Genomic DNA, 27,140 nt, shown 5'->3' on the forward strand with positions numbered 1-27,140 from the left:
GAGGATGCATTGCAGCTTCCACCAAAGTCACAGTGGAGATGGCTGGGCTGTAGAAGAGCCACCATAAATCAGAACATTCTTTTTTGCCCAGTCAGGCTCCCAGCTGTCAAAGACAGGCCATACAGTATGCAATTTTAGTGTTGGATTTAAAAAAAAAAATGTATTTTTTTTATAATTTTTGGATGAAGGAAGAGTTATAACCCATGTAAGGTTTGTTTGCCATCTTTTTTCGCATTGTGGAGATTTACCTTTACTTCCTGTCCCATAGCTAAGGGGAAAGGGAGAGGAAATCTCTTCAAATTAAAGGGAATTTCCTTGGGGGTCACCAAAACTAGTGTCCCCATTGGATGATTCCCCTTTATTACTTTCCTGGAGACAACCCAAAATCTGGGTTTTTATTTTACTTTAATAATGGTAAACGGGACAAATGGAGAGGATAAATTCCTTTTAACAGGGACACAGACTGCAATATAAACTGACAGGGGTTCTACCCTCTATACAAAAACGTAAAACATTTTTTTTTACAATTGGTTAAACTTTTTAAATGAGTACCTTTCGTGTCTGTGCTCACTTAAATTTAAATTTTTGGATGGCTTGGGGGGTTATTTGCTATTTTTGGCAAAGGTACATTCTCTTCTGATTCCTCACCTTTTGTCCGGTTCTTGTTCTAACCTTTTGACCTTCCTTCTCCTGTTTTGTCCCCTCAGGTTCTTCACTTACTTGGCCCCAAGACAGAAGCTGATCTTGAAAAGAAACCCAAGGTATTTTGTTTTTCAGGTGTAAAGTGGTCATATTTGTGACACTTCTTATGAAGGTCGCGTTGATGTACCCTAATCCCAGCAGAACAACCTGTACCATCCTTGTACGTGCCTTCAGGGGGAGACAGGCTGTCTGCTGTGCTGTCCTGGAGGACATGGTGTATCTCGATGTCCCGTCTTCTGACTTAACTCGTTACCCACCAATGTTTAAATATGTCCTTGGTACTGGACATTCGGGGGAAAGTGGACATTCACGTGCCTTTGTAAAGCCAAACCTCCCACACAACCATGATGCAGTGTTCGGACGTGGCAGCCAATTGCTAGGTTTGAGCACTGTTGCCAAAATATTTTGGGGGGGGGGGGGGAATTATAACATTGCTTTCCCTAGGCTCCTACAGCAACTAATACCAGGTGATGGCTGCAGAGGGGCGGCGTGGCTGCTGGCGAGGATAGTATTTGCACTAATCAATGGACAAAGTGACAGGTTCTCTTTAAAACGGAGGTCCACCCAATTTTTTTAAAAGCTAGCAGCTACAAATACCGCAGCTGCTGACTTAAAAAAAAAAATACACTTACCTGTCCAGTGCACCCGCAATGTCAGCAGACGAGGCTGGTCCCCGTTCTCTCCTGGGAACAAGTGGCGTAGACTCCCATGGGAGTCTGCCCGGAAATGGGTGCAAATACCTGTCATATCAGCGCCCCCCTGAAAGGTGCCAAATGTGTCACCGGAGGGGGGGAGGGTTTCGAAAAGCGGAAGTTCAATTTTTGGGTGGAACGCCACTTTAGGATGAACCCATTAAATGTATATGTCAAGCTAAGAACATGATTTCTAGTTTTAAATAGTTATCCAAGGTTCTGTTAAAGATCTTTCCACTTACTACAGTTTTACCAGACAGGAAGTGAGGAAAAATCTGCAGCATGAACAAAGAAATGCAGATCCGACAGTTAGCTCTTGCCTTTTCCTACCTTTTTAAAGAAAAGGTAGGGTTACACCGATACTGTTCTTTAAACGGCGAGTACCGATACTTTCGGTCAGGTACTTGCCGATGCCCAGTACCAATAATGCATGCGATTTGAACAAATTTACACAACGTTTCACGCACTGCTCCTCCTGTGTGCACCTAGACCAGGGGTCTTCAAACTACGGCCCTCCAGTTGTTCAGGAACTACAATTCCCATCATGCTCAGTCATGTCTGTGATAGTCAGAGTCTTGCAATGCCTCATGGGATGTGTTGTTCCGCAACAGTTGGAGGGCCGTAGTTTGAAGATCCCTGGCCTAGACTAAAGTCACTATGACGAGCCTGGGTTCACACGGGAGCGGTAGGGAGATACCATGGGGATAGGGTGAGCGAAGCAGGCAAGATAAGTGGGGGTACAATTACAATAGGGGTGGTGCATACACAACATCAGCAGTTATAGAGGAGGATATGGGTAGAGAATGGGGCAATCAAGGCTAAACAAGTCCATATATTGATAAGTGTCACGGGTGTAGACAGGAAGCCAGCTAGCAGAACTAGCTCTGTGCAAACAAGATTGCCTAATCTGGTGCGATTCTTTGCAGTGCGATTTGAGCCCATTCATTTTGTATGGGTTCAAATCGCACCGCAAAGGTATCCGTTTCAGGCAGAACAGCGTAACACTATCTGTTTCTAAAAATGTTGTGTCCCCCCCCATTTCTACCCATTTTGCCTAATCTGTATAAAAAAATCTGTGTATTTTAACTGCTTGCTGACCAGCTGCCACTGTTATACGACAGCAGGTTGGCTCTCCTGCACGAATTGGCGTAGCTGTACGTCGGCTCGAGCAAGATGCCGTAGCGTGTCCGTGGGTCAAGCGGACTGACTGCATGTCCGCCCGCGATCGCCTACTACAGAGGCAGAACAGGGATTTGTCAGTTAAAGCGACGAAGTGCCGCATCGAAAAAAATGGCCTGGTCATTAAGGGGGCAAATTCTTTCCGGGTCTGAAGTGGTTAATGCCACTCCAGCCTGGTCATGTGATCTTGCCGCTCTGTCTTGCCGTGTTAGTGAGCGGCTCAGGGTAGAGCAGTGTTTCTCAACTCCAGTCCTCAAGGCACCCAAACAGGTCATGTTTTCAGGCTTGCTATTATTTTGCACAGGTGATTTGATTAGTTTCACTGCCTTTGTAATTACTCCAGCTGTTTTTATCTGAGGGAAATCCTTAAGGCTGGGTTCACACTACTACACTACTTTCATCCTACTTTGCTCTGCTACATTGGTCCTACATTTATCCTACATTGGTCCTACATCATCCTACTTTCATGAACAGGATACTACTTTGGTCCGACTTCAATGATATTTAATGGGCCTGAAGTAGGATCAATGTAGGACCAAAAGTAGTACAGGGAGCATTTTCAAAGTCGGACCGACTTGTGTAGGACGCTACAAGACGCTCGCATAGGGAAACATTGAACACTGAGCAAAGTAGGATGAAAGTAGTGTAGTAGTGTGAACCCAGCCTAAAACATGACCCGTTGGTGTGCCTTGAGGACTGGAGTTGAGAAACACTGGGGTAGAGGAATGAGTGTTGACAGCGGCTGGGCGATGGGAGGCTACAGGTGATGTCGGCACTCCCAGTATTATCTGCCAATGTGGAGAACTCCTGGAGCGGCAGGATCATGTGGCTAAAGTTTATTGGTCACTTGATCCTCCAGCTCTGTGTAAGGGGAGAGCTCAACAACAGTTGTGAATTCTTAGTCATGACGTCACCCACAGGCTCCCATGACCTAAGCACTGTCAGCAGTTTTTCTCCTCCTCCCTGCAGCAGCTGCTCATTGACACAGCGCAGCTGGAACTGCGTGATTACGTGAAACCTGGGCTGGAGTAGATTAAAAATAGGTAAGTGTACAGGATAGGCTGGAGGAGGAGGGAGGGAACATTTTTAAGAATAGTTAGGTTTTCACTTTAAAACCTGACACGAGACCGATTTTTCCTTTTTTCAAAACTTAAAAATGTTTTTGATGGACATATACTTTAGTGTAAGGCGTCCTGTAGCTGCATCCACCGCATTCCAGTATCAAGAATTCGAGGATTTTTGCGGCTATGACAGGTGCATGCGGCAACCGCTCAGCCTATACCAGGGATGTGCAATTGGCAGACCTTCAGCTGTTGCAGAACTACTAGTCCCATGAGGCATAGCAAGACTCTGACAGCCACAAGCATGACACCCAGAGGCATGATGGGACTTGTAGTTTTTGCAACAGCTGGAGGTCCACCAATTGCCTATCCCTGGCCTATACCAAGTGCTGACTGGCTGATGGCAGCCAGCGCTGCTTGCATGTAGCCATTCATCAAGCTGGTACATGCAGTTAGGGACCGGTCAGACAGTCTGTTGCGATCAGGCTTGGACACCCGTGCTCATAGTTGCCCATTTGGCTCGTGGCTACATGTGAGCAATGACGGCTACTGCTTTTGCATCAGGACGCAGGGCTTTTGAAAGAAGTACTGAGGCAGGGTGCTGTGCTGTTAGGTAAACATGTACAGCCACTCTGACTCTTCCCTCCAGCCATGATCTGACTGCATCACATCGAGAAGCACAGCGACCCGGTGATTTTATCACTGGGCATAAAATAAGTTATTTAATTAAATGGTTTTATTCAAAAATGCTTATTGATGCAAAGGAACAGGGAAGCCAACATTAAAAGCAGGTTCAACACTAGTTTTTAAATATTCTTTTGAAATCAAACGTTCATATATTTTTATAAGCTAAACATTGGCTGGTAATTTTTAGGCACAATTAGTAGCTGAATATTCTTAGTGACATCTTGCTGAACACTATTTGAATCCAAGGGTGTAATGAAGCCTTGAACAGACTCCTAATAGTATAGTGCCACCCAGTGGTCATACGGTGTCACTAGTAAATTTGTCCTTTTGAAATGTTAAAGGTAGGGTTGTCCCGATACCACTTTTTTAGGACCGAGTACAAGTACCAATACTTTTTTTCAAGTACTCGCCGATACCGAATACCGATACTTTTTTTTAAAATGTGTCCCCCCACATATGCAGCCATGTCCCCCCAAATATGCGGCCATGTCCCCCCATAAATCCAGCCATGTCCTCCCATACCTAGATGCCGCCGCCTGGTTAAACAGCGTGCAGGGAACATCACAGCTTTCATTTGAATAGCTGTAGTGTTCCCCGCTGCGCCGCGTATAGACACTCCCTCTTGCTCGGGATTGGACAGATCCGTCCAATCCCGAGCAAGGGGGAGTGTCTATAAGCGGCACGCGGCGGGAAACACTACAGCTATTCAAATGAAAGCTGTGATATTCCCCGCACGCTGTTTAACCATGCGGTGGGGGCGGCGGCATTGCGGTATGCGGCGGCGGCATTCGTTGCGGCGGCGGTGGGTGGGGGGCGAGTATCGGATGAGGCATCGGGGGCATTTGTGGGAGTACAAGTACTCCCGCAAATACTCGGTATCGGTACCGATACCGATACTGGTATCGGTATCGGGACAACCCTAGTTAAAGGAGTTTGTAAAGTCTCAAGGTTTTTCACATTAATGCATTCTATGAATTAAGGTGAAAACCCTTCTGTAGTGCAGCAGCCCCCCTATTACTGACCTGAACCAAATCTTTCCAGTGACGAGAACGGCTCCAGCCGCTGTCTCGGGTCTTCATTTGATAGATTGATAGCAGCCTTTGGCTCCAGCTGCTGTCAATCGAATTTTAATCTTAATACATTCTACGCATTCTTCTGTGTAGTAGCCCCCCTAACACTTGCCTGAGCCCATCTCTACTCAGCGATGTTGCACGACAACTGTCCAGGACTCTCCCTCCTGATTGGCTGAGACACCGCAGCCGCGTCATTGGCTCCCACCAATCTAGAGAGGGGGCGGGGCAGAGCGGCGCCTCTATGCCTGAATGGACACACAGCTGCGGATCGGCTCGGGTGCCCCCGTAGCAAGCTGCTTGCTGTGGGGGCACTCGACAGGCGTGCTGGCGAGGGATCAGAAAAGAGGAGGCTCTGGGCTGCTCAGTACAAAACCATTACACAGAGCAGATAAGTATAACATGTTGGGTATTTTTAAAGGGGGGGAAAAAAATGACTTTAGTGTCACTTTTAGAAAATCCAGGTAAAATAAATGGGGCATCAAACTCCATTTCATCACCGGCCGCAGCAGTGTCATGGTTGTATCTGTAAGAATAGATGTCCAGAGCACACCGTGACAAGTGATTTCAGCAGAGGTTCCCCAATGCCTAAAAAAGGTTTTACCGATTCCTTTGAGGGGTATAAGGTCGAATGTCTGTCCTACATAAAGGACGCCCTCTGACAATGTCTTTCCTTTTTGAAGACCAGACACCTCATCATTAAACAAAGGCCCCTTTTGTGTTTGTTTAGGCTCCAAAGCAGAAGGTGCCGGAAACTGAGAAAAAAAACAATGAAGCTCTGAATGGTGAGTCAGTTTTTGTTTGTTTATTTTTTTTCCTTGACAATTTCTCTTTTTATTGTTTTGTGGACTCTCGTTGCTACAAGTATCGGATGAGAAACTTGCCGCGTCCTATTAGCATGCTCAGGGCTCTCGCTCATCGCATGCCTGGCATTCTTGTTCAGCCGCTTCCTTGAGACTCGTCGGTTACAACCTGCATAACGTGCTACTCAAATATTTACCTCCTTGACGATGGAAGACGACGACTTCAGCTTGCGTTTGTCTTTTATCAGTCGGCGGCATTTGGTGGGAATGTGGCATTTGGGCTTGTAATTGGAGAAGGCGTTGGATGTTTTGTTTCACGGTTGACATGTATGTGTGGATACCGTCTATGAATTTAAGGCGGTTGTAGCTTTCCCGCGCAAGTAAAGGTATCAAAGCGTGTTCAGTTAGTTGTAAGACGGGAGAACCGCAACATGCTTCAAAGAAGCTGAACCTAGAAATAAAACAATCCTATGTGTTTGTTCTAAAATATCATCATTCCCTTGAAAACTTATAGGCAGATTCAGAGAGGTTTACGCCGACGTATCAGTAGATACGCCGTCGTAAGTCCGAATGCGCGCCGTCGTATCTTTAAGCGTGTTCTGGAAACCAGATACGCCTGAATTTGGCCAAGATACGACCGAAGTAAGTCTCCTACGCCGTCGTATCTTGGGTGCATATTTACGCTGGCCGCAAGGGGCGCTTCCGTTGATTTACGCGTCGAATGTGTAAATGAGCAAGATACGCCGATTCACGAACGTACTTGCGCCGGACGCTGTAATCTACGTCGTTTACGTAAGATGTTTTTCCGGCGTAAAGTTAAACCACCAAAAAGCTGGTCTAAGTCGTTTAGGGTATGGACGTCGAAAGTGCCGTCAGATTTTACGTCGTTTACGTAAGTTGTACGTGAATGGGGCTGGGCGTAAGTGAGGTTTCACGTCATACGCATTGTGACCTCGTATCGTAGGGAGTATTTGCGACGTGATTCTGAGCATGCGCCGTTCGTTCGGCCATTCATTCACATGGGGTCACGATTCATTTCAATACAACACGCCCACTACCGGCCTACTTTGAATTACGCCGGCCCATTTACGCTACGCCGCGGTAACTTAGGGAGCAAGTGCTTTGTGAATACTGTACTTGCCTCTCTGTTACTTCGGCTTAGCGCATTTGAGATGCGCTACGCCCGCTTAAACATATATGCCGCTCTACGTGAATCCGGCTATTTGTGTGGAGGTGAATTTTTGGACTCCAGGCAAACAAATAACATATCTAATCCAGAGAACAAAAAATGTCATCTAGCTGCTTACCTCTCCTTGGATGTGGTGGCTGCATTTGTTTTCTCCCACCCCCTTTATGTTCACCTGGTGATCTGGCCATTTCATGCACCTCTGACCTGAGGATGATATTACTTACTCATGAGAGCAGGCCAAACTTAAAGGGGTTGTAAACCCTCAGTTTTTTTACCTTCATGCATAGAATTCTGTAGTGCAGCAGCCCCCCCTTTTACTTGAACCTGATCGTTCCAGCGACTGGGACGACCACAGCAGCTCCAGCTGCTGTCTCGAGTCCTCATTGGATAGATTAATAGCAGCAGAAGCCTTTGGCTCCCGCTGCTGTCAAATCCAGTGAAGGGGGGGAGCTGGGCCGAGTTCTGCTTTCTGTGTCAATGGACGCAGCAGCAGGACTCAGGAGCGCGCCCGCATGGGTGCCCCCAGATAATTTGGGTTTCCATGGGGGGGCGCTCGAAGAGGAGGAGCCAGGAGTGCTGCTGGGGGGGGGGGGCTCCAGAAAAGGAGGATCGGGGCTGCTCTGTGCAAAACTCTTGCACGGAAGAGGCAAGTACAACAGTTTTGTTTTTATTTAAAAAAAAATAAAAACACGAAGGCCTTACAACGACTTAATGCCGTTGGAAGACACTAGCCTTTATCAAGTCATAACACGCCCTCCTAGTGCATTCTTTTGATTCTGTTAACCTCGACTGCTCAAGCCCTGAAGGGAGGCACTTTATTCCCCGAAACACATTAAATCTATTTGATGCTGTTGACCATTAAACATTTCAAAAATACTTTTGAAGCTGAATTCCAGGAATTCAGCTACTTTGTATAAAATGCAGGCAATACCATAAGTTCTGTCTAATGAGGTGCCTGCCAGCTTGGAAATGTATCTTTTTTCACATCTGACAGGTTTTTGTGCTCCAGTACGATAACCTCTTCTTGGTCTCCGTTCCTTCACGAGCAGAGTCACTAGAACTGCTATGCCCATCCCTTCCTTCTGCTGCCCAGTCACAGAAGCCTTTGTATGATGTGAACTCACAGGATACAAAGAGTTCTGTGAATGGTCAGCAGAGGGGAGGGACAGGCCTTTTTGGACCAGTGGCCTCGGGGGGGCCTTTTTGGACCAGTGGCCTCGGGGGGGCCTTTTTGGACCAGTGGCCTCGGGGGGGCCTTTTTGGACCAGTGGCCTCGGGGGGGCCTTTTTGGACCAGTGGCCTCGGGGGGGCCTTTTTGGACCAGTGGCCTCTGGGGGGCCTTTTTGGACCAGTGGCCTCTGGGGGGCCTTTTTGGACCAGTGGCCTCTGGGGGGCCTTTTTGGACCAGTGGCCTCTGGGGGGGCCTTTTTGGACCAGTGGCCTCTGGGGGGGCCTTTTTGGACCAGTGGCCTCGGGGGGGCCTTTTTGGAACCAGTGGCCTCGGGGGGGGGGGGGGCCTTTTTGGAACCAGTGGCCTCGGGGGGGGGGGCCTTTTTGGAACCAGTGGCCTCGGGGGGGCCTTTTTGGAACCAGGGGCCTCGGGGGGGCCTTTTTGGACCAGGGGCCTCGGGCCTCCATGTCTGAGGTCTTGCAGAGTATGCTGTGAATTCAGATCACACAAAAGCACAAGAATGATTTTCATCTGTCCTGCCAGGACTCGGCAGCAGTTATTAGGACTACCTAACACGTGAGATGATAAATATAGAACTTGCTTCATCTCATGTTAAAATATGCATGATTACAAAATGCTAGTACTATGAACATCAGAGGAAAAGGGACTGCAGTGTCCTTTTATGACTCCCTTTTAAAAATTCCTGATAATGCTTGTCTATTTCAGTAAACCAACAACCTTTTTGTAGTGTTTTTTTGTTTGTATACATAAAAGTACATTTTGTAATGTGTATTTCTCTTCCATGAAACAAACATGGACAAATTGCATTCCTAAACTGACTGTCACTGGGGGGGGGGGGGGCAAACTGCTGCAGATATGAAGTGTAACCACCTAGATTAGCATATACATACAACAGCCTACCCAGTCTTCCTGTAACAGCTAGATCTCAGGAACATTTGAAGGACAAAATATCAGAACATCTTGACCTCCTTACCATTGCGGTTGAACATGGAGACGGCCTATCCTAGTAATAGTACTGGTAGATTTCCTGTAGCGCTGAACCAATAATGAAGGGAATTTGGTTTTGATGTAAATCCAACAGAGAAGGGAGTGCAACAGCGGTGTGTGTGGACCTGATTGTAGTCCTCTGAGGTTGCTACTTTATTTGAAATAAGATCATTGCCCATCGGAAGGTAAAATCCTGAATATCAGTAGGGGTGACAATCCCTCCACCTCCGATCTTATTTCTACGCTCACCTCAAAGCATGGACTCCTGAGCCAACAGGTAGTCATGCAAAGCAGATCCCATACGTGTGGTAAAACGTGTAACACAAATCGATGGAAAATCCCTTCTCCAGATCGTTGGTTTCAGTAAGGATACCAAAGCATATGTATATAAAGAGACGGGAGATCTAAGTGCTCACTGTGTAAAATGTTTTCAAATTTATTAAGTGTCCGAATGCGGACTACTCGCATTAAAGCGGTTCTCCACCCTAAAGTGGAGTCCCGCTGATCGGAACCCTCCCCCCCTCCGGTGTCACATTTGACACCTTTCAGGGGGGAGGGGGGTGCAGATACCTGTCTAAAGACAGGTATTTGCACCCACTTCCGGCCCGGCATTCACGGGCAAAAGACGGGCATTCCGTCACATCCCGTCGCCCCCCCCGTTGTGTGCTGGGAACACTCTGCTACCAGCACACAGCGGGAGCCAATCGGCGGGCGCGGCGTGACTCGCGCATGCGCCGTAGGGAACCGGGCAGTGAAGCCGCAGCGCTTCACTTCCTGGTTCCCTCAGCGTGGATGGCGGGGGGAGCAGCAGAGAGACGAGCGATCGCTCGTCCTCTACTGCGATCGGCGCTGGACTCCAGGACAGGTAAGTGTCCTAATATTAAAAGTCAGCAGCTGCAGTATTTGTAGCTGCTGGCTTTTAATATTATTTTCCCATGGCACATCCGCTTTAAGGCCTCATGCACACTGGACGTTTTTGGACATTTTTACAGCAGCTGTTTTTGGCAGTAGACGTTTTTTTTTTTGCATAGGATTATAGCTGTGTATTGGGGGTCGTTTGGGTAAAGCAAACCATAAGGCTTTAGTTGGAGGGGCAGCCTGGCGCGGTATTTGAATGCCGGGGGGGTTCCAAGTGAGGGGGGGGTCTCGTGTTTAAATTAAAAACGTTCCTGTTTGAAGTCTACCTTTCAGCAGATTTTCTTCTAATGTGTGTTTTCTATAAATGTCTGATCTTGATTTTTCGAAGGCATAACCTGGTTATTGAAATGTAAGATGAGAGCATGGCTGTCTGCGATGACGCTCAGACAATGTGCGCTGTGTCTGTGTGGGCACACTGCTCTACACACAACGCTCCGTTCAGGGATTAGGTAACTGGAGAGACGACGCAGAAAAAATCCTTCACGACCGCACCTCAGGCAACCTCGTCTGGAGACGGGGCGGCAAGTTTTAATCTGCAAAAAGGAGTCTTCAGCCTCCAACGACCCAGACTGTAAACATGGCCGACCTCACACAACTCTGCTGCCAAAGCCAGGTTACTTTGGAAACCGGTCAGGTGATGCTGGCCTGCTTTGACATTTGGGCTTTCTCTAGGGCACATCTTCACCATTCTAACAAATCTACTTAAAAAAGGAACACAAGCTGAAGATGTAGACTGAGTTGCTGCTCAAGTATCGATTTATCTACAGCCTTGAAGCCCCCCCCCCCCCCCCCCCCCCCCCCCTCAAGCAAGTGAAATTGCTTGTGGACTAACAGTACTGATTTATTACTGGTGTGTGAGAGAGCACATCATGATCATGTATATGGTTTTGACTTCTAAACACTCAGGAATGAAGGCAGAAGGGATACTATGGTTTAAGTTTGTAGATACCTGACCATCACATCTATAATGGCCTGTTGGACATCCCTTTCCAAAACCATGGATATGGAGTTGGCATCACCTTTGCAACTACAAGGTCTTCACTCTTTTTTGGAAAGTCTTGACTTGGGAGTGTCTAAAGAAAATTGTGTCCATTCAGACAAAAGAACATTTGTGAGGTCAAGTATTATTATACACGACTTATATAGCGCCAACAGTTTGCACAGTGCTTTACAACGCAAGGACAGACAGTACAGTTACAATACAATTCAATACAATACAGGAGGGATCAGAGGGCCCTGCTTGTTGGAGCTTACAATGTAGAACAGGGTTCTCCAAACTGCAGGCCGAATGTAGCCCTTTGCGTGCCTTTATCCGGCCCTCAGGGCACCATTCCTCGCACTGATACGATCAATGGGGGCGCGATCCCTCCCAGTGACGCCAGCAATGGGGCGCGATCCCTCCCAGTGACGCCAGCAATGGGGCGCGATCCCTCCCAGTGACGCCAGCAATGGGGCGCGATCCCTCCCAGTGACGCCAGCAATGGGGCGCGATCCCTCCCAGTGACGCCAGCAATGGGGCGCGATCCCTCCCAGGGTGCAGTCTTTTCTTCTTTCTTGCACAAAGTCAGAAGCATGGTTTACTCCCACTAATTCTGGGCATTTGCTACTCTGGGGACCACAGTGCGGCCCCCCCCCTAATGTCTGAAGGACAATCTGGCCCTTTATTTAGAAAGTTTGGAGACCCCCTGATCTAGAAGACTGATGTTGAATGAGAAGACCTGGTACACCATTGGCATTCCAATTCATCCCAAAGGTGTTCAGTAGAGTTGAGGCCAAGGCTCTGTGCAGGACATTGGGAGTTCTTCGTAAGGAAACGCATTTTTTTTTTTTCTTTATATTTACAACTTATGTAGGAGAATTTGTTTAATTCTCTGTGTATCAACTGAGGCCAGTGACTTCACATACGGAAGGGTTTATAGCCAATTTTAGGTGGTGGTATTTTTTGTATTGGGTTGCTCAGGCATTGCACGGGTTAATCCTCCCCTCCCGTTTCGCAGGGTTCTGCTCACCCTCCTCCTGTAGCTGGTGGTTGCGCGTTTGTTTATTTAGCAATTAGAGCGGCCTGTTAACAAGATGCCCCAATTTCCAATGAGGCCTCTGCGGGCTGCTGGGAGACTGAAGATTTTCTGCTGAGGTTCTTGAAGGTGACATTAAGACGCTGCATTCTGCCAGCTGGGAGCGATGCCTGCGCACAAATAACACTGCATTATTGATTTTTTTTTCTCCCCCCCCACCCCCTCTCATAAGACTTGTAAGTTTATGGACAGAACCTGGCTTTGGTGAAATAACACATGCAAGGGAAAATGTTTGAGCCGAGTGTTCCTGGCCGAAGTCTAAGCTTTAATTGTGCTTTATATTCCACTGTTCTCAAATGACAAAGCGCAAATAAATATTCGTTCTCTGGCGAGTCCCTGGACACCCTGTATACGGTGTATAGTGATTATGGAGAAGAAGCACAAAGCCACTTTATTTCTCAAAGTCCTCCAAACTGACTTAACACTTGGACTCCTACGCAATGTCTTTACTTTTTGTTATTATTTGTTTTCGTTCTTCCTGAAGTTCTACTTTAAAAAAAAATAAAAATAAAAAATACCTGGTGTATCTAATTTCAGAAATTAAAGCCCAATTGAAATCTTGTTTAACCTCCTTCATACCTAAGGGTAAAACAAATGTGCCTAAGCATCGTTTTTTCCGGCGTATAAGACGACTTTCTGCATCTAAAATCATGCCCCAAAAGTCGGGGGTCGCCTTATACGCCGGGTACCTGTCTGTCAGACGGCGGCCATCCATTATTCAAAAGCCGCGCCTCCTGTTACGTGATAGGCGGAACACTAATTTTCCCAGCAGAGCCTCTGTTCAGTGTTCCGCCTATCGCGGATGCCTTCTCATCCTTCGGACGAGAGGACATCCGTGATAGGCGGAACACTGAACAGAGGCTCTGCTGGGAAAACTAGTGTTCCGCCTATCACGGAACAGCCTGAGGAGGAGGCGCGGCTTTTGAATAATGGACGCCCGCAGCCTGAGAAACTCTGCAAACAGAAGAAGGTAGGCAGATCCTCGAGGCAGGCATAATGGCACAGCGAGGGGTCGTCTGATACAGTGAGTATATCCCAAAACCAGCATTTTAGGTGGAAAATTAGGAGGTCGTCTTATACGCCCAGTCGTCTTATACGCCGGCAAATACGGTGTGTGTGTGTGTGTGTGTGTGTATATATATATATATATATATATATATATATATATATATATATATATATATATATATATATATATATATGTTATTTTTTTTATTTTACTGGCCCAAAAATAGTAGAAAAAATAATATTATTTATCTGTATATATTCTTGTTACTACCATAGCCTACCACCGAATAATTCAAAATGAATGTTCCTGCTCCTGATGATGATCGCAGCGAAACCACATATATTTGTTACTTCCTACCTAAAACACGACACTGATACTAATTTAGTGTGTATCTATAATTTTTATATTTATTAATAATAAAAAATAAAATACGTAGAGCTAGGTCAGTGTTTGGGTCAAGTAAGGGCCAAAAGTCAGAGATATACAGAAAGGATGCAATGTATCTTTCCCCTCCATTCACAGAGTGAGAAACATGGGTGCGGCATTAAAACGAATGCAGTCATCACATCTAGGAATTGGATAATGTTTGCATTTGGGTTTAATACTGTCTTAATCCTATACTTTATGGTGATTTTATTTTTAAACACTGCTAGTAGTGGGTGTGTGTGTGTTTGTTTTTTTTTTTTTTTTGTTTTTTGTTTTTTATATAAAACCATTTTTGCAAGATATCGCCCAAAAAAAAGTTTGTATGTCATAAAAAAAAAAAAGTATAGAGAGATATATTACCCTAAGTAATGACGAAGTTACTGCAGAAATGAAAACCTTTTTGGATCCATAGGGACCTTTATGAGGGCGATTGTGCTGTGTTGATGGTCGTTATTCCCACCAGACCATTCTGGCCCCCCCCCCCCCCCCCCCTGAGAGATCTGCCCTGAGCCCGAGAGTCTGGCAGCTGCCTCTTGCATTGTGTAGGGGCTGCTTGTCTTCTAGGAACGTCAGGAAAGGAGATGATGATTGAGCTGGGGCCGGGGAGGGCCCAATAGAGCCTCCTTCTATGCAGCTCTGTTGGTTTTCTTGGAAAGTCTGAGGCAAAACCCAAACACTGTGTCAGTTCTGAGAAGCAGCAGATTGGCCAAGTGAGTGGGCGACACACGCAGCTCTGTCTAGGCAGCTGCAGTCCAGGCTTTTGGTCTGCCATGGGCTCCGATCGTGTCTACCCGTACAGAGACGGCCTCAGCGCTGTGCATGCGCGTTGCTGTCTGACTCACCTGCACTACAATACAAAAGGAACGTTAACCCCTTTTACACCACTGATAATGAAGCCAAAGCAAGTGTATATGAGCCCTTTTACACATTAAATCGCCTACTGCTTCAACATGCTTTTATGATGTGTTTTTGATGCTTTGGTGGTGCTTGGATGAAGCGTCGTTGAAGCTTGTCAGATGTCCTGTGTGTGTGTGTGTGTGTGTGTGTGTGTGTGCATCTCTGATACCTGCAATTTCTCTAAAACAAAGTAAAGCTAAAGCTGATTTTTTTTTTTTTTTTAAGCCTCTCAAAAGCCGCAGGTGCTTCAAGTGAGCTTTGTCAGACTTCTATGGAGACTTTAAAGTGGTTGTAAACCTTTTACAACCACTTTATGCTACAGGTAAGCCTATATTAAGGCTTACCTGTAGCTACCCAGAATATCTCCTAAACCTGCACGGTTTGGGAGATGTCCCCTGCATGTGCCAATGTCATCGGCACATCTGCACTGAAGAAATGGCACCTATGTGCCGTTGCTTCAGTCTGTGCGCCGTTACCGGCGGCTCCCATGCACGGGAGTGGCGTCATCGTGGCTCCGATTAATCACATCGCCGGAGCCGCGATACCCGGAGGTAACCCCCGGGAGTCATGTGGCAGGCAGAAGGGGGGGGGGGGGGACAAGGACCGATGCAGGGGCTTTGATCTAAGGCAAGTCATTCATAATGAATAATACTAGCTCATTTATGCCTTTGTCTTGCAGGGTTTTTTTTTTTGTTTGTTTGTTTTTTTTCTGAGGGTTTACAACCACTTTAAAGCTACATTGGGTATCATTTTTGAAGTGAAGCAAGTTGTAAACAGGACTGTAAGCCCCCATTCACATTGTAACGCCGCGTACGTGGCGTATTTTGCCGCGATTAGGTTACCTTTTTTTTTTTCTTTTCCACAAAGAATTGCCATTGATGTCTATGGCCGAACGCCAATGCCGCCTGAAAAAAAAGGTCCGTGACTTGTTTTCAGTCGGCAGGCGTACGGCGTCTGAGATGTGAACCATCTCATAGACATCAATGGAAATTCTCCCCTCCAGCGGCACGGGCGTCGTGCTTCAGGCGTTTTGTCGCCTAGGTGTGAATGAGGGCTAAGCTAACCATTTTATTTAGTGATAGGAGCTTTGAGCTTTATCAAAGCCTGTCCGAAGACTTGTTTTGAAACGAGTGTAAACTAGCCCAAAGAACTAGCGGAGAAACGTCTCATCCTTCTTCTAAGCTGTTCACTGGTGCGCTAAAGTTTAGCTAACATCAGATCGCAGCGGGTACAAGGAAATGGTGGGAAGTTCATTCTACCAGCATTCATCCAATACTAATATAAAGGTTGCGGGTGGACTATCCACACTAGGCTGTTCTGTGACCTGGTCTCAAATAATATTTCACGGTAGATAAACGTATTGTAGATTGTGATTACTTGGACCACCGGCTGTACCACCAACACTGGTGCTTCTTGCAGACAGGACAGGGTTAACCACACTGTAATTTCCTAGAAAGGGAGGAAGGATTTATCAGCCTCTAGCAGGATATAGGTTTCCCTTCTGTATGGTTCTAATTTAGACCCTGGGGACTGTTCTTGGGATAGGAGGCCTCTCTGTTACCATTGCGCCTGTTTCCTCTACTAATTATGTTTACAATTGATTACATGCTAGCTGTTATCACATGTGTAAAATGCCGACTTTCAGGCACAATAATGGCTTTTTATGCAGAGCGGGTTTCCACCCTGTACAAAAGGAAGACGGCTGGCTGTGGACAGATGTTGTTTGGCCCGAAAGTATGTGGACACCCTTCTAAATTGAATTCAGGTGTTTCCAATGAAGGACTGTTAATGCTACCGCATACAAAGAAAGTTTAGGCAATTGTGAGCTTCCAACCTTGTGACAACAGTTCACAGAAGGCCCTGTTCTGTATCTGCATGACTATGCCCCTTGTGGCCCTTTGCCTGACTTTATCTGGCCCCTGGGGCACCATTCCATCCACTAATGCCAATGGTGAGGCACCATTCCACAATGGGTTTTCCTATTAATGGGGCATTGTTTACTTCCACTGATACTGGGGCATTTTCTACTCCCACTGGCCATAGTCTTGTCCCCCCCCCCCCCCCCCAAGCCTGAAAAACTGTAAACTGGCCCTTTGTTTAAAAAAGTTTGGAGACCCTGGGTTTAGGGCAGTGTTTCTTAATTCCAGTCCTCAGGCCCCCCCAACAGGTCAGGTTTTCAGGATTTCCATTATTTTGCACAGGTGATTTGATCAGTTTCACTGCCTTAGTAATCACCACAGCCTTTTCATCTGAGGGAAATCCTGAAAACCTGACCTGTTGGGGGGGGGGGGGGCCTGAGGACTGGAATTGAGAAACCCTGGTTTAGGGGAACTAAAGTGACTTGCACAGAGCCTTGACCTCAACCTTGCTGAACACTTTTTTGGGATGAATTGAATTGATTGTGATCCAGGTCTTCTCATCCAACATCTACCTGACCGCACAGATGTTCTTTTGGCTGAATAAACACAAAACTTACAAAAGCACACTCCAAACCTTTTGTGTAAAGTCTTCCCAGAAGAGTGTCAGTCACAGCCCCAAAGAAGGGCAGCGCTATATAACCGCATTTGGAGGAGGCACTTCTCCTATAGCTCTTCCGAAAGATTAAGGCTGCTTTCACATTGAGGCGTGGAGCCGCGGTGACGGTATAGCCGCGCTATTTGTAGCACGGCTATACCGTCGTATTTACCGCGATATTCGGGCGCTAGCGGTGAGGTTTTAACCCCCGCTAGCGGCCGAAAAAGGGGTTAATACCGCTCACGTCAATAGGAAGGCGCGGTATAGGAGCGGTGAACACACCGCTCCTATACCGCAGTAAAGATGCGGCTAGCAGGACTTTTGGAACGCACCGCTTCAATGTGAAAGCCTTCGGGCTTTCACATCGAACACTACAGGGCATGATTTTTCATGCGGTATAGCAGCGCTATTTTTAGCGCTGTACCGCATGAAAAACGCCTCAATGTTAAAGGGGCCCAAGTCAAAAAGAACCACCAAGCAAGCAACTTCTGCTGGTGCTGTCTGTTTAGTGTTAGTGGTGCCCACAGTGCTCTGGGAGATCCTTTTGTCTTGTATTAAATGTTTAGAAAAAATTACAGTATAGGGACATTATCTAAGATAAATACAGGACTGAAACATCACCAAAGTCAGGCATCTAGTATTTTCATGAGGACTACAATGGCAGCCCCCATACCTCTCATGACAGTCACTTTAGGGGCCCGTTCACTCTAGAATGCCCTGTAGGAAACCTGCTTTCCGTGTTGGTGTAAACTTAACGACACCCCAAGCGCAGAACGTTTGCCCGTACCGAATTGCATGGTACTTTTGTACCATGCGATTTGGGTGCAGTGCATTTCCAGAAGTCGTGCAAGCACCATTTGTGTGCATTGTGATTGCAGGCCACTCAAAGTGAATGGCTTGAAATCTCACTGCATGTGAATCCCACAGGAACACTCGGTGCGTGTGCAGTTTCTAGTGTGAATGGCCCCCACAGTATCTGTAAAGTCAAAACTTGTTCTAAAGAGAAGTCCCTTCTCGTTGGGGAGATATTCTTTTACTTCCTGTCCTGTAGACTCAACAGGAAGTGAGGACATCTTTCCAATGTGGGGGATATATATATGTGTGCTTATTCATGGTCATGGCTGGTCCAATGCTGATGGCGGGACTGTGTATGTGACTGCAGATGCAGAGTGAACAGGAGATGACGGCTGTATGAGGAGATGATGAATCTGCAAATGGGTATTGGGCTGCAGAGGGACACACAGGCTGATGGCGGAGGCGCACTGTATATGCGACTGCCGTCTCTGAATGAACAGGAGATGACGGCTGTATAAGGAGACGGTGAGTCTACAGAGGGACTCACAGGCTGCTGAATGGGGTGCGTGTTATACCCCGGGGCGTGTTTTACGCCGATAAATACGGTGTGTGTGTGTGTGTGTGTGTGTGTGTGTATATATATGTGTGTATGTATATATATATATATATATATATATATATAGATATATATATATATATATATATATATATATATATATATATATATATATATATATATATATATGTATGTATGTATGTATGTATGTATGTATGTATGTATGTATGTATGTATATATATATATATATATATATATATATATATATATATATATATATATATATATATATATATATATATATATGTATGTATGTATATGTAGAAACAGGTGTGCCCATTGGAGGAATTCCCCTTTTCCTTGTTTTTGGAGGCGACTCCAAAATTTTGGCTTAACCTCACTTCCTTTTTAGTGATCAGGCAATTGTGTTGACTCTACATAATAGGCAACGGACAATAATAAAAGCCTGAACATGGTTCTAACCTCACCATGTTATCCAAATCTAAAGAAGCTTTTGCCTTTTTGGGTTATTGTTAAGACTTGCTCTCCTGTGTCCTCTTGTCACTACGAAATCTATTTTAGTCATTAGTTTCTCATAAGGTGGCAGTCCGCTACATCCCATAGGTTGGCTGAATCTACTTTGAGTTTTGCTGTAGGCAATAAAATCTTAACTGGATTAGAACTGTTCGTACTTCATCGGATATATGTCTTATTTCCTGTCTCTTATCTTTTAAATCAATTTGTAGTGCCAATTTCCCTTGATGCTTATCACATGTGCTAATTTGGATGAGTGAATACATTTTCAAGGTTGTTCAGTTTATTTAAGCATGCTTGCCCCATGACTTTTTTTGGGGGGACAGGACAACATGTACTGTAGGTCACACATACCCAAGGCACATGAGTAATGCCCTTGGCTGGGAAGGAGAACACAAGCTTATTAAGGAGCTAACACATGGCACTCTCTTACTACTTTTTTTTTTTTTTTTGTATGCTCCTTATTCGCCAAACCGTGTTTGACCTAAAATGTGGACCACGACACCTTGGTACACAGGCATTTTTGGTGGTTTATTGATGTGTAATAGTCAAGCATGGACATTGAAGGCCACCATTTTGTTGCCCAGCTGGATAAGAGGTTAACCATTTCCTGCACGCTCTGGCGTCCCTTTTAGGCTGCATTCACACCTGAACGCGGCGTATTTTACCGAGATTTGCCGCGACAAATTGCGGCGTTTTGTCCCGCGATTTGCCGCGACAAAATGCGGTAAAATACGCCGCGGTAACATACACAGGAGGGGTGATCAACATTGTCAGCTATGGCCGAACGGCGAAAGCCGCCTGAAAAAAAGGTCCGGGACTTGTTTTGAGCTTCAGGCGTTTCAGCGTTCGGCGTGGAGATGTGAACCATCTCCATAGCCGACAATGTAAAATCACCCCTCCAGCGTATTGCAGGCTGCAATAGCGGCGGGCGTCTGGCGTGAAAACGCCTAGATGTGAATGCAGCCTAAAAGGTTCTGAGCACCCTGGGGGGGGGGGGGAAGGATCAGCGATCATGTGACCACTGATTGGCTGTCACAGTGGTCACATAATGAGAGCTGATCCCGCCAGGTTCCAATCATTAGTCCGGACCAAGAGAGTGTGTGCTGGGAGCATGTTCTCAGCATAGAAACCTGTCAACCAGCAACGCAAATGTGCAACATGTGGACATTAAAGCCTGCCCTTCTGCTGCACATACTGTATGTGTTATCGTGGGTGACAGCGGATAGTACAACTAGGTTGTAACGTATGTGGTCAGTTTTAGACTTGTGTATACATGAGACCCAACGTGGTACAATTTTATCTAAGCAGTCTGCGCGTCAGGCCTTGCTTGGCGGGAATTGGGGAAACCCTTGCGGACAACCTTCTTTCAAAGACCGTATGAATTGGAACACCTTGGGAAGGAAAAAAATATGATGTTTTTGCTTGTAGAGGCAATGTAAATTTCACGACCGTCATCCTGGGCCCAAGTTTTCGTTTATGTTGTTCCTCTGCTATCCCATTTTCTGCCATGGCAACCAGACGACGCCTCACTTGATACTCGCAGCCAAGTCTTGTGGCAAAAGCTTTGATTATAAAGGCACAGCTATGTGAGGAATACAAGCCCGGGATTGTTCAGCTTCCTTTTTTTTAAATGTTTAATTGTGCTTCGCCGTGCTGCTAAAGGAAAAACTGAAATGGGAGGGGGGGGCATTGGACGGGCTGTCAGACTCGGCATTTCTAAGGCCCTTGTGTGTTTTTGTATGCTGACGGCCGCCTGTCAGGATAATGACGGCTCAGTAAAAGGGGTCTAATTTTTATTTATTTTTTTCCAAGAGGCATTTCTGGGCTTCAGGTCGTTGCTACAAAGGGGAATTATGGGTTATAAATAAGCCTTTCACGTCACACAAGTAGCCTTTTTAGCTCGTGTTAGTTGTTGGAGCCGCGATCCTCGAAGGTGAATTTCAGAGACCGTCGCTTATGACAGCATATATTGATACAATTTTTCTAGTGAAGGACCCAGACCAAGTGTGTTCAACTTTATTTCATTATGGGCGGCATCAGTGGTATGGTTGGATCTGGGGTGCGCTACGCACAGACTGCAGGGTTCAGGAGTGTGTTGTGTGCAGAACGTGTGTGTGTGTCGTGTGCAGAGCTCAGGTGTGTGTGTGTTGTGTACAGTGCAGGATTTGGGGGTGCGCTACATGTAGGGTGCAGGGGTTCCCCTATGTAGAGTGCAGGGTGTACAACCCAATCCCCCCCCCCCCCCAAGATACCTTGCATACCACTCTACTGCCTCCCTGTGTAGGCAGCTCTGCCGCACCTTGGTGGAGATCTGTCCCTGGAAGTTGGACCTTGTATAGAGATAGTAATGAAGATTCTTGACAAGTATTGGTAGATAAATGATGATATAGTCTGTATTCACCCCCCCTCGAAAAAGTATCACACTTACACTCATATCGGCATTTAAAATCACTGCAGCCTCTACACACTGCACGTTGGCACAGCGTAAAGCAAACGCTCGATTTGGCTCATTGCCATTCCCGGAAGGCGCGTCAGGTGGCTTGTATTGATGTCCTATATATACAGGGGCCTAAAGAGGTTATTAATAATGCAGTGTAAAGAACGGAGCTGTGCCTTTTGCTCTGTAACAAGAAGGTTAAAGCGGTTGTATCTCCATTCTGAGCAGTTTCCTTTAAATGGAGAATTGCAGGTTATACTATTTGTGGATGTTGAATATCTTCTTGCATAGTCATACCTGGAATTCTTCTCCTTTGTGCTTAAAGGAGTAGTATGGGAATTATTTTTTTCTTTTCTTTTTCTTTTCTTTTTCTTTTCTTTTTCTTTTTCTTTTTCTTTTCTTTTTCTTTTCATTTTTCCATCATGCTTACCTAGGTGAATGCTACATCTGTCCCCCGGCGTCCCTGCACTGAGAACCGAGCCATCGAACACCGCCGATGGCTCGGCTCCCTGAGTGGAGAGCTGCTGACTGTCAATCAGCAGCTCTCCTGCACTGCTCCTCCACGCTCATTGGAGCGCTGAGCCGTGGAGGGGTGGGGAGCGGCTGTCTCAGCAGCTTCAGACAGCCAACAGTCCAGGCACCTGGCAGATCCAGACTTCATTGTCGTGATGACGCGGTGCCTGGACTGATCTGTGTGATGTCAGCAGAGAGCGGACCTCAGATCGCTCTTTGCTGAAAATGGGTCACAGGAGTGCAAAACGAATTGCACTCCTGTGACCCTTAAGCCTGGTACACACGATCGGATTTTCCGCGGACAAAGCGTAGGACTTTTGTCCCAAGGGCGTTGGCCATGAACTTGTCTTGCATACAAATGGCAAAGAGTTGTTGGCCAACAAATCTGAAACTACGTGGTTTTTCAGCTCTTTAGCGCCACCCTTTGGGCAACTTCTGCCGATGTGTTATGGTGAGCATTGATTCCGAGCATGCGTGGTTTGTACTTTCGGGACTTCGCTCGGAAAATCCGACAACACACAATAATTGTTGGAAAATTTTAAAGCATGCTATCCAATTTTTGTCCGGAAAATCCGTCAACAATTGTCCGATGGAGCGTACAAACGATCGGATTTTCCACCAACAGCCCGTCGGTACACAATTCCGGTCGGAAAATCCAATCCTGTGTATGAGGCTTTAGGAGAAGCACAGCCAAACGAGCTCAGGCTAGACGACTTCTTTTTAGGGGTAAAACAAATGTTAATGCCTAGGCACAATTTTGCAACTTTGACACGTGTTAGTAAAGCCGTACATATCCTCACTATTTTGTACATCCAGGTGGATTATACCATGAGTTTTTTTTTTTTTTTTTTTCAAGAACCAATTGGGTTTTCATTTGGTGGTAAATGGTAATGGGGGTATCCCGTCTGTGTGTGTGTCTGGTTGTACCCGTAGAATCCATGCACCCCCCCCTTTTTTTTATTATTATTAATAATAATAATATTATTTATTATTAATATTTTATTTATTTTTTTATTTTATCCTACCTAAAACGCTGATACTATTAAAAAAAAAAAAAAAATCTTGCCCAAAATATACTGACCATTACTTTTGACCCTTACCTGACTCAAACACCAACCCTGGCACTGACTTTGATCTAGGTATTCTCTCTCTCGCTCTCGCTCTCGCTCTCTCTCGCTCTCTCTCTCGCTCTCTCCCCCCTCCCTCTCTCTCTCTCTCTCTCCCCCATCCTCTCTCTCTCTCTCTCTCTCTCTCTCTCCCCCTCTCTCTCTCTCTCTCTCTCTCTCTCTCTCTCTCTCTCTCTCTCTCTCTCTCTCTCTCTCTCTCTCTCTCTCTCTCTCTCTCTCTCTCTCTCTCTCCCTCTCTCTCTCTCCCCCTCTCTCTCTCTCTCTCTCTCTCTCCCTCTCCGATCAGGTGTCCCAGAACCGGGAGTTCCGGATCGTTATTACGGGACCCAGGGCTCCCTGGTGAGAGCCTGGGGTCTCACAGAAAAAGCCCAGTCCCGTGAGGCCGCATATATGCATACTGTTGGCGTGAAGGGGTTGATGTAATAAAAAAATGTATTTACAGAAGACCATTTTATTTTGGTTTTTCACTTTTTGGTGACGAGGTCCCTTTAAGAAATCATTGTAGAATATTTGATGCACTGTTGCAAATTCTCATACAATCCTTCTTTTGGTGTCGTACTGAAGTGCTTGCTGTGAAAGCCTTCCTCTACTCCTGTGTGTAGAGTCTCTGTTCTATAGAATAATCTTCCTAACTCATCTGTGCGCGGTAATTAAAATGCCAACCGAAGAATCAGCCGCTGCTGCCTTGTGCCTGAAGGTCACATGGACTGCTTATATGCTGACGTCTCTCGGCCTATGACGGCATTCGCATAACTCCAGGATTCCTAGAAAACCGGAGTTTAGATTAGTCTGAGTTTCCTGGAAATTCCATTAGGGGGGGAAAAAATAAGCCAATGTACAGTGGAGAATGGGATTCTATAGGTCTGGCAAACCACTGCCATCTGCTGGCTGCCTGGAGGCACGTCGCTGTAAATGTATATACTTTGTAATTTTTAAAAATCCATCACTTTGCCCATTCAGGGGACAGTGGCCGGATCCCTTCATTGGACACCCACTTATTCCTTCACTGTGGACCCGCACTGTTTGGAATTCCAAGTTTATGGAGCAGCATTTGCTCTTCTCCTGAGCAGCCAACCATTCGGTCCAAATGTGGTCACACGAGGGGGGAGAAGGTTTTTCCTGTTATTAAACCCAGGACCCTTCATCTGGTCTCCCACAGTACACAGAAATACAATAATTTTAGTAAATATCTACTTTTGTGTGAGAAGAGCCGATCGCCTAGCAACCGGCTCTCTATTTACATCACATGACGGCTGTGTATGGACACAGCTGTCATGTGATCAGGAGGGCAATCAGAGAGCCCTCCTGCCGATCGGAGATGCGCCGTGTCCGGGTGACACAAGCTCATCGGGATCACGCCTCCAAGCGGGCGATCCCTCTCCTCCCTGAGGGACGTTCCTGAACATCCACTCAGAAAGCGCCCACCCAGCCGTATATATGTACAGTGGCCGGATGGGAAGTGGATATAAACTGCTAAATACCTTTTTTCTCATCAGCAGTATATAGCCATCTAATGACTTCTATCAGTGTCTGGTTAAATCTTGTAGGAGGAGTTCTGCTCTGTCCTATGAGGCTGCATGATCCCCTGATAGGGCCTCAATGGATCAGACTTTGGTTTTTCCAGCACATCCCACACATTTGGAATTTGGAGGCCAAATCAACACCTCAAATTCCACTCATTTTCAGGTGCCATTGTAAAGAGATAATCGGTGGTATTCACTTAACCTGTCGGTGATAATAAAGTTATGGCTGATCGTTGTATATCACCCCAGATCTCCACTATTATGCCAAGTTCTTCCTTGGACACACCCGTTTTTTTACATATCGTTTCTGGGTTCCTGACATACAAGAGGGCCCCAATTAGTCTGTCTTATAGCATTGCATATAGCAATGGTTTTATATTCTTAATACTTTATTTTTTATTTTTTTCCTTAGGTGATGTTAAAGTTGAAACTACCTCACTGATGGAGCAGCTAAGGGGAGAGGCCTTGAAGTTCCATAAACCTGGTATATTTTTTGTATTCTATAAAAACACCCATCACATTTCATGCGGAGTTCCGTCAATTTTTTTATTTTTAAGTCAGCAGCTACCAATACTGCAGCTGCTGACTTTTAAAATAAGGACACTTACCTGTCCAAGGCACCCGAAGTCGATCTGTCCCTCGGCTTTCAGGTGCTACCGCCGCCATCTTCGGTAAGGGAATCGGGAAGTGAAGCCTTTTGGCTTCACAGCCTGGTTCCCTACTGCGCATGCGTGACCCCACTGGTCCCTGCTGTCTTCTGTGACCTGTGCATCTCCCAGAAGACAGCGGGGGGGGGGACAGAGGTGGCACTGGACATGGTGTAGATAGCCGCAGGTGGCTCGGCTATCTATGCCTGGAAGTGGGAGCAAAATGCCTGTATTACAAAGGTATCTGCTCCTCCCCCCCCCTGAAAGGTGCCAAATCTGACTGGGGGGGGGGGGGGGCTTTAGTCTGAAAAGCAGAAGTTCCATTTTTGGTGCTATAAATTAGAGACAATTTTGGTGACAATTATTTTTTGGACTTTTTGCTATAATATTCCCAATTAAAAATAAAATAAAAAATGTAATGCTTCTGTGAAGAGTCCACTAAACGTACGCGTGTGTGTGTGTAATAAAAAAAAAAAAAAACTGACGCCTTTCCTGTCAAATACACATCTGCTTATGATCTCCAATTGTCAGACTGCTCTCCCTCTATGGCAGGGATATGCAATTAGCGAACCTCCAGCTGTTGCAGAACTACAAGTCCCATGAGGCATAGCAGGACTCTGACAGCCACAAGAATGACACCCAGAGGCAGAGGCATGATGGGATTTGTAGTTTTGCAACAGCTGGAGGTCCGCTAATTGCATATCCCTGCTCTATGGTGTTGTACCCAAGCTAGTCGGCACCAAGTAAAAATAAAATAAAAAAATAAACAACATTTTACGTGCCATGATGCAGTGTAGTGACACTGCTAGCTGGTGTGAATTTATGATGAGAATGTACGGACACCTAATTTTTGAGTTTTGTTGAATAAGGGGGTTGGCATGTTGCCTTCTGTCCCATTTTAGACTACTGGTTGGCTGTATGTAGGGATTTCAGTGATTCTTCACTAAAGAATTCACCTTCTCTCTACTTAGGTGAAAATTACAAGACGGAAGGCTATGTGGTGACACCAAAAACCATGGAATTGTTAAAGCAACACTTGGAAATCACCGGTGGACAGGTAAAAAAAAACAACTAGAGGTCCTAGATTAATATAGTTTTAAAAAAAAAAAAAAAAACGTTTTAAATATTTTAAAGTTAAAGTGATTCTAAGGCCCCTTTCAGACGGACGGCTGTTTTGCCGCAGTTAAAAGCACTACAAATGTTTTGTGAAATTCAAGGCTCCAGGCACTGCGATTAGCTGCATTTGCACATTGCGATTACATGCGTTTACGTGCGTTTAACTGCGGCTGCGTTTAGCTGCGGTATTCATTTCCATAGCAACCATTTGTTTCTTTTTTTTTGTTTGGGTCCCTTGAATTCTAAAACGCTGCTATCCGCAGTTGACAAAAAAAGACTGCGATTACCTGCGGTTATGTGCATATAGCTGCGCTATATCGCACCTGGACGCATTCAATTCTATTTTTTCTATTCGCACCAAACCGCATGTAACGTAATCGTGCGTAAACGCTGTGTGTGAATGGGGCCATAGGAAAACATTGTGTGCTTTTAGCTGCGGTAGAAAAATAGAAAATCCGCAGCTAAAAGCACCATTCTATCCGTCCGT

General features: G+C 45.9%; 1 protein-coding gene across 1 annotated transcript in view; it reads left to right on the forward strand.

Annotated features, from left to right (window-relative positions):
* QARS1 (glutaminyl-tRNA synthetase 1) overlaps positions 1 to 27,140 on the forward strand; it is a 93,326-nt gene that overhangs the window by 35,649 nt on the left and 30,537 nt on the right. Inside the window, exons 6-9 of the mRNA XM_040358917.1 lie at positions 708 to 761; positions 6,122 to 6,176; positions 25,303 to 25,374; positions 26,509 to 26,594. Coding sequence (XP_040214851.1) covers positions 708 to 761; positions 6,122 to 6,176; positions 25,303 to 25,374; positions 26,509 to 26,594 — 267 coding nt within the window. The remainder of the gene's footprint in view (positions 1 to 707; positions 762 to 6,121; positions 6,177 to 25,302; positions 25,375 to 26,508; positions 26,595 to 27,140) is intronic.

This window comes from Rana temporaria, chromosome 7, assembly GCF_905171775.1.
Source record: "Rana temporaria chromosome 7, aRanTem1.1, whole genome shotgun sequence".
Lineage (NCBI taxonomy): Eukaryota > Metazoa > Chordata > Amphibia > Anura > Ranidae > Rana > Rana temporaria.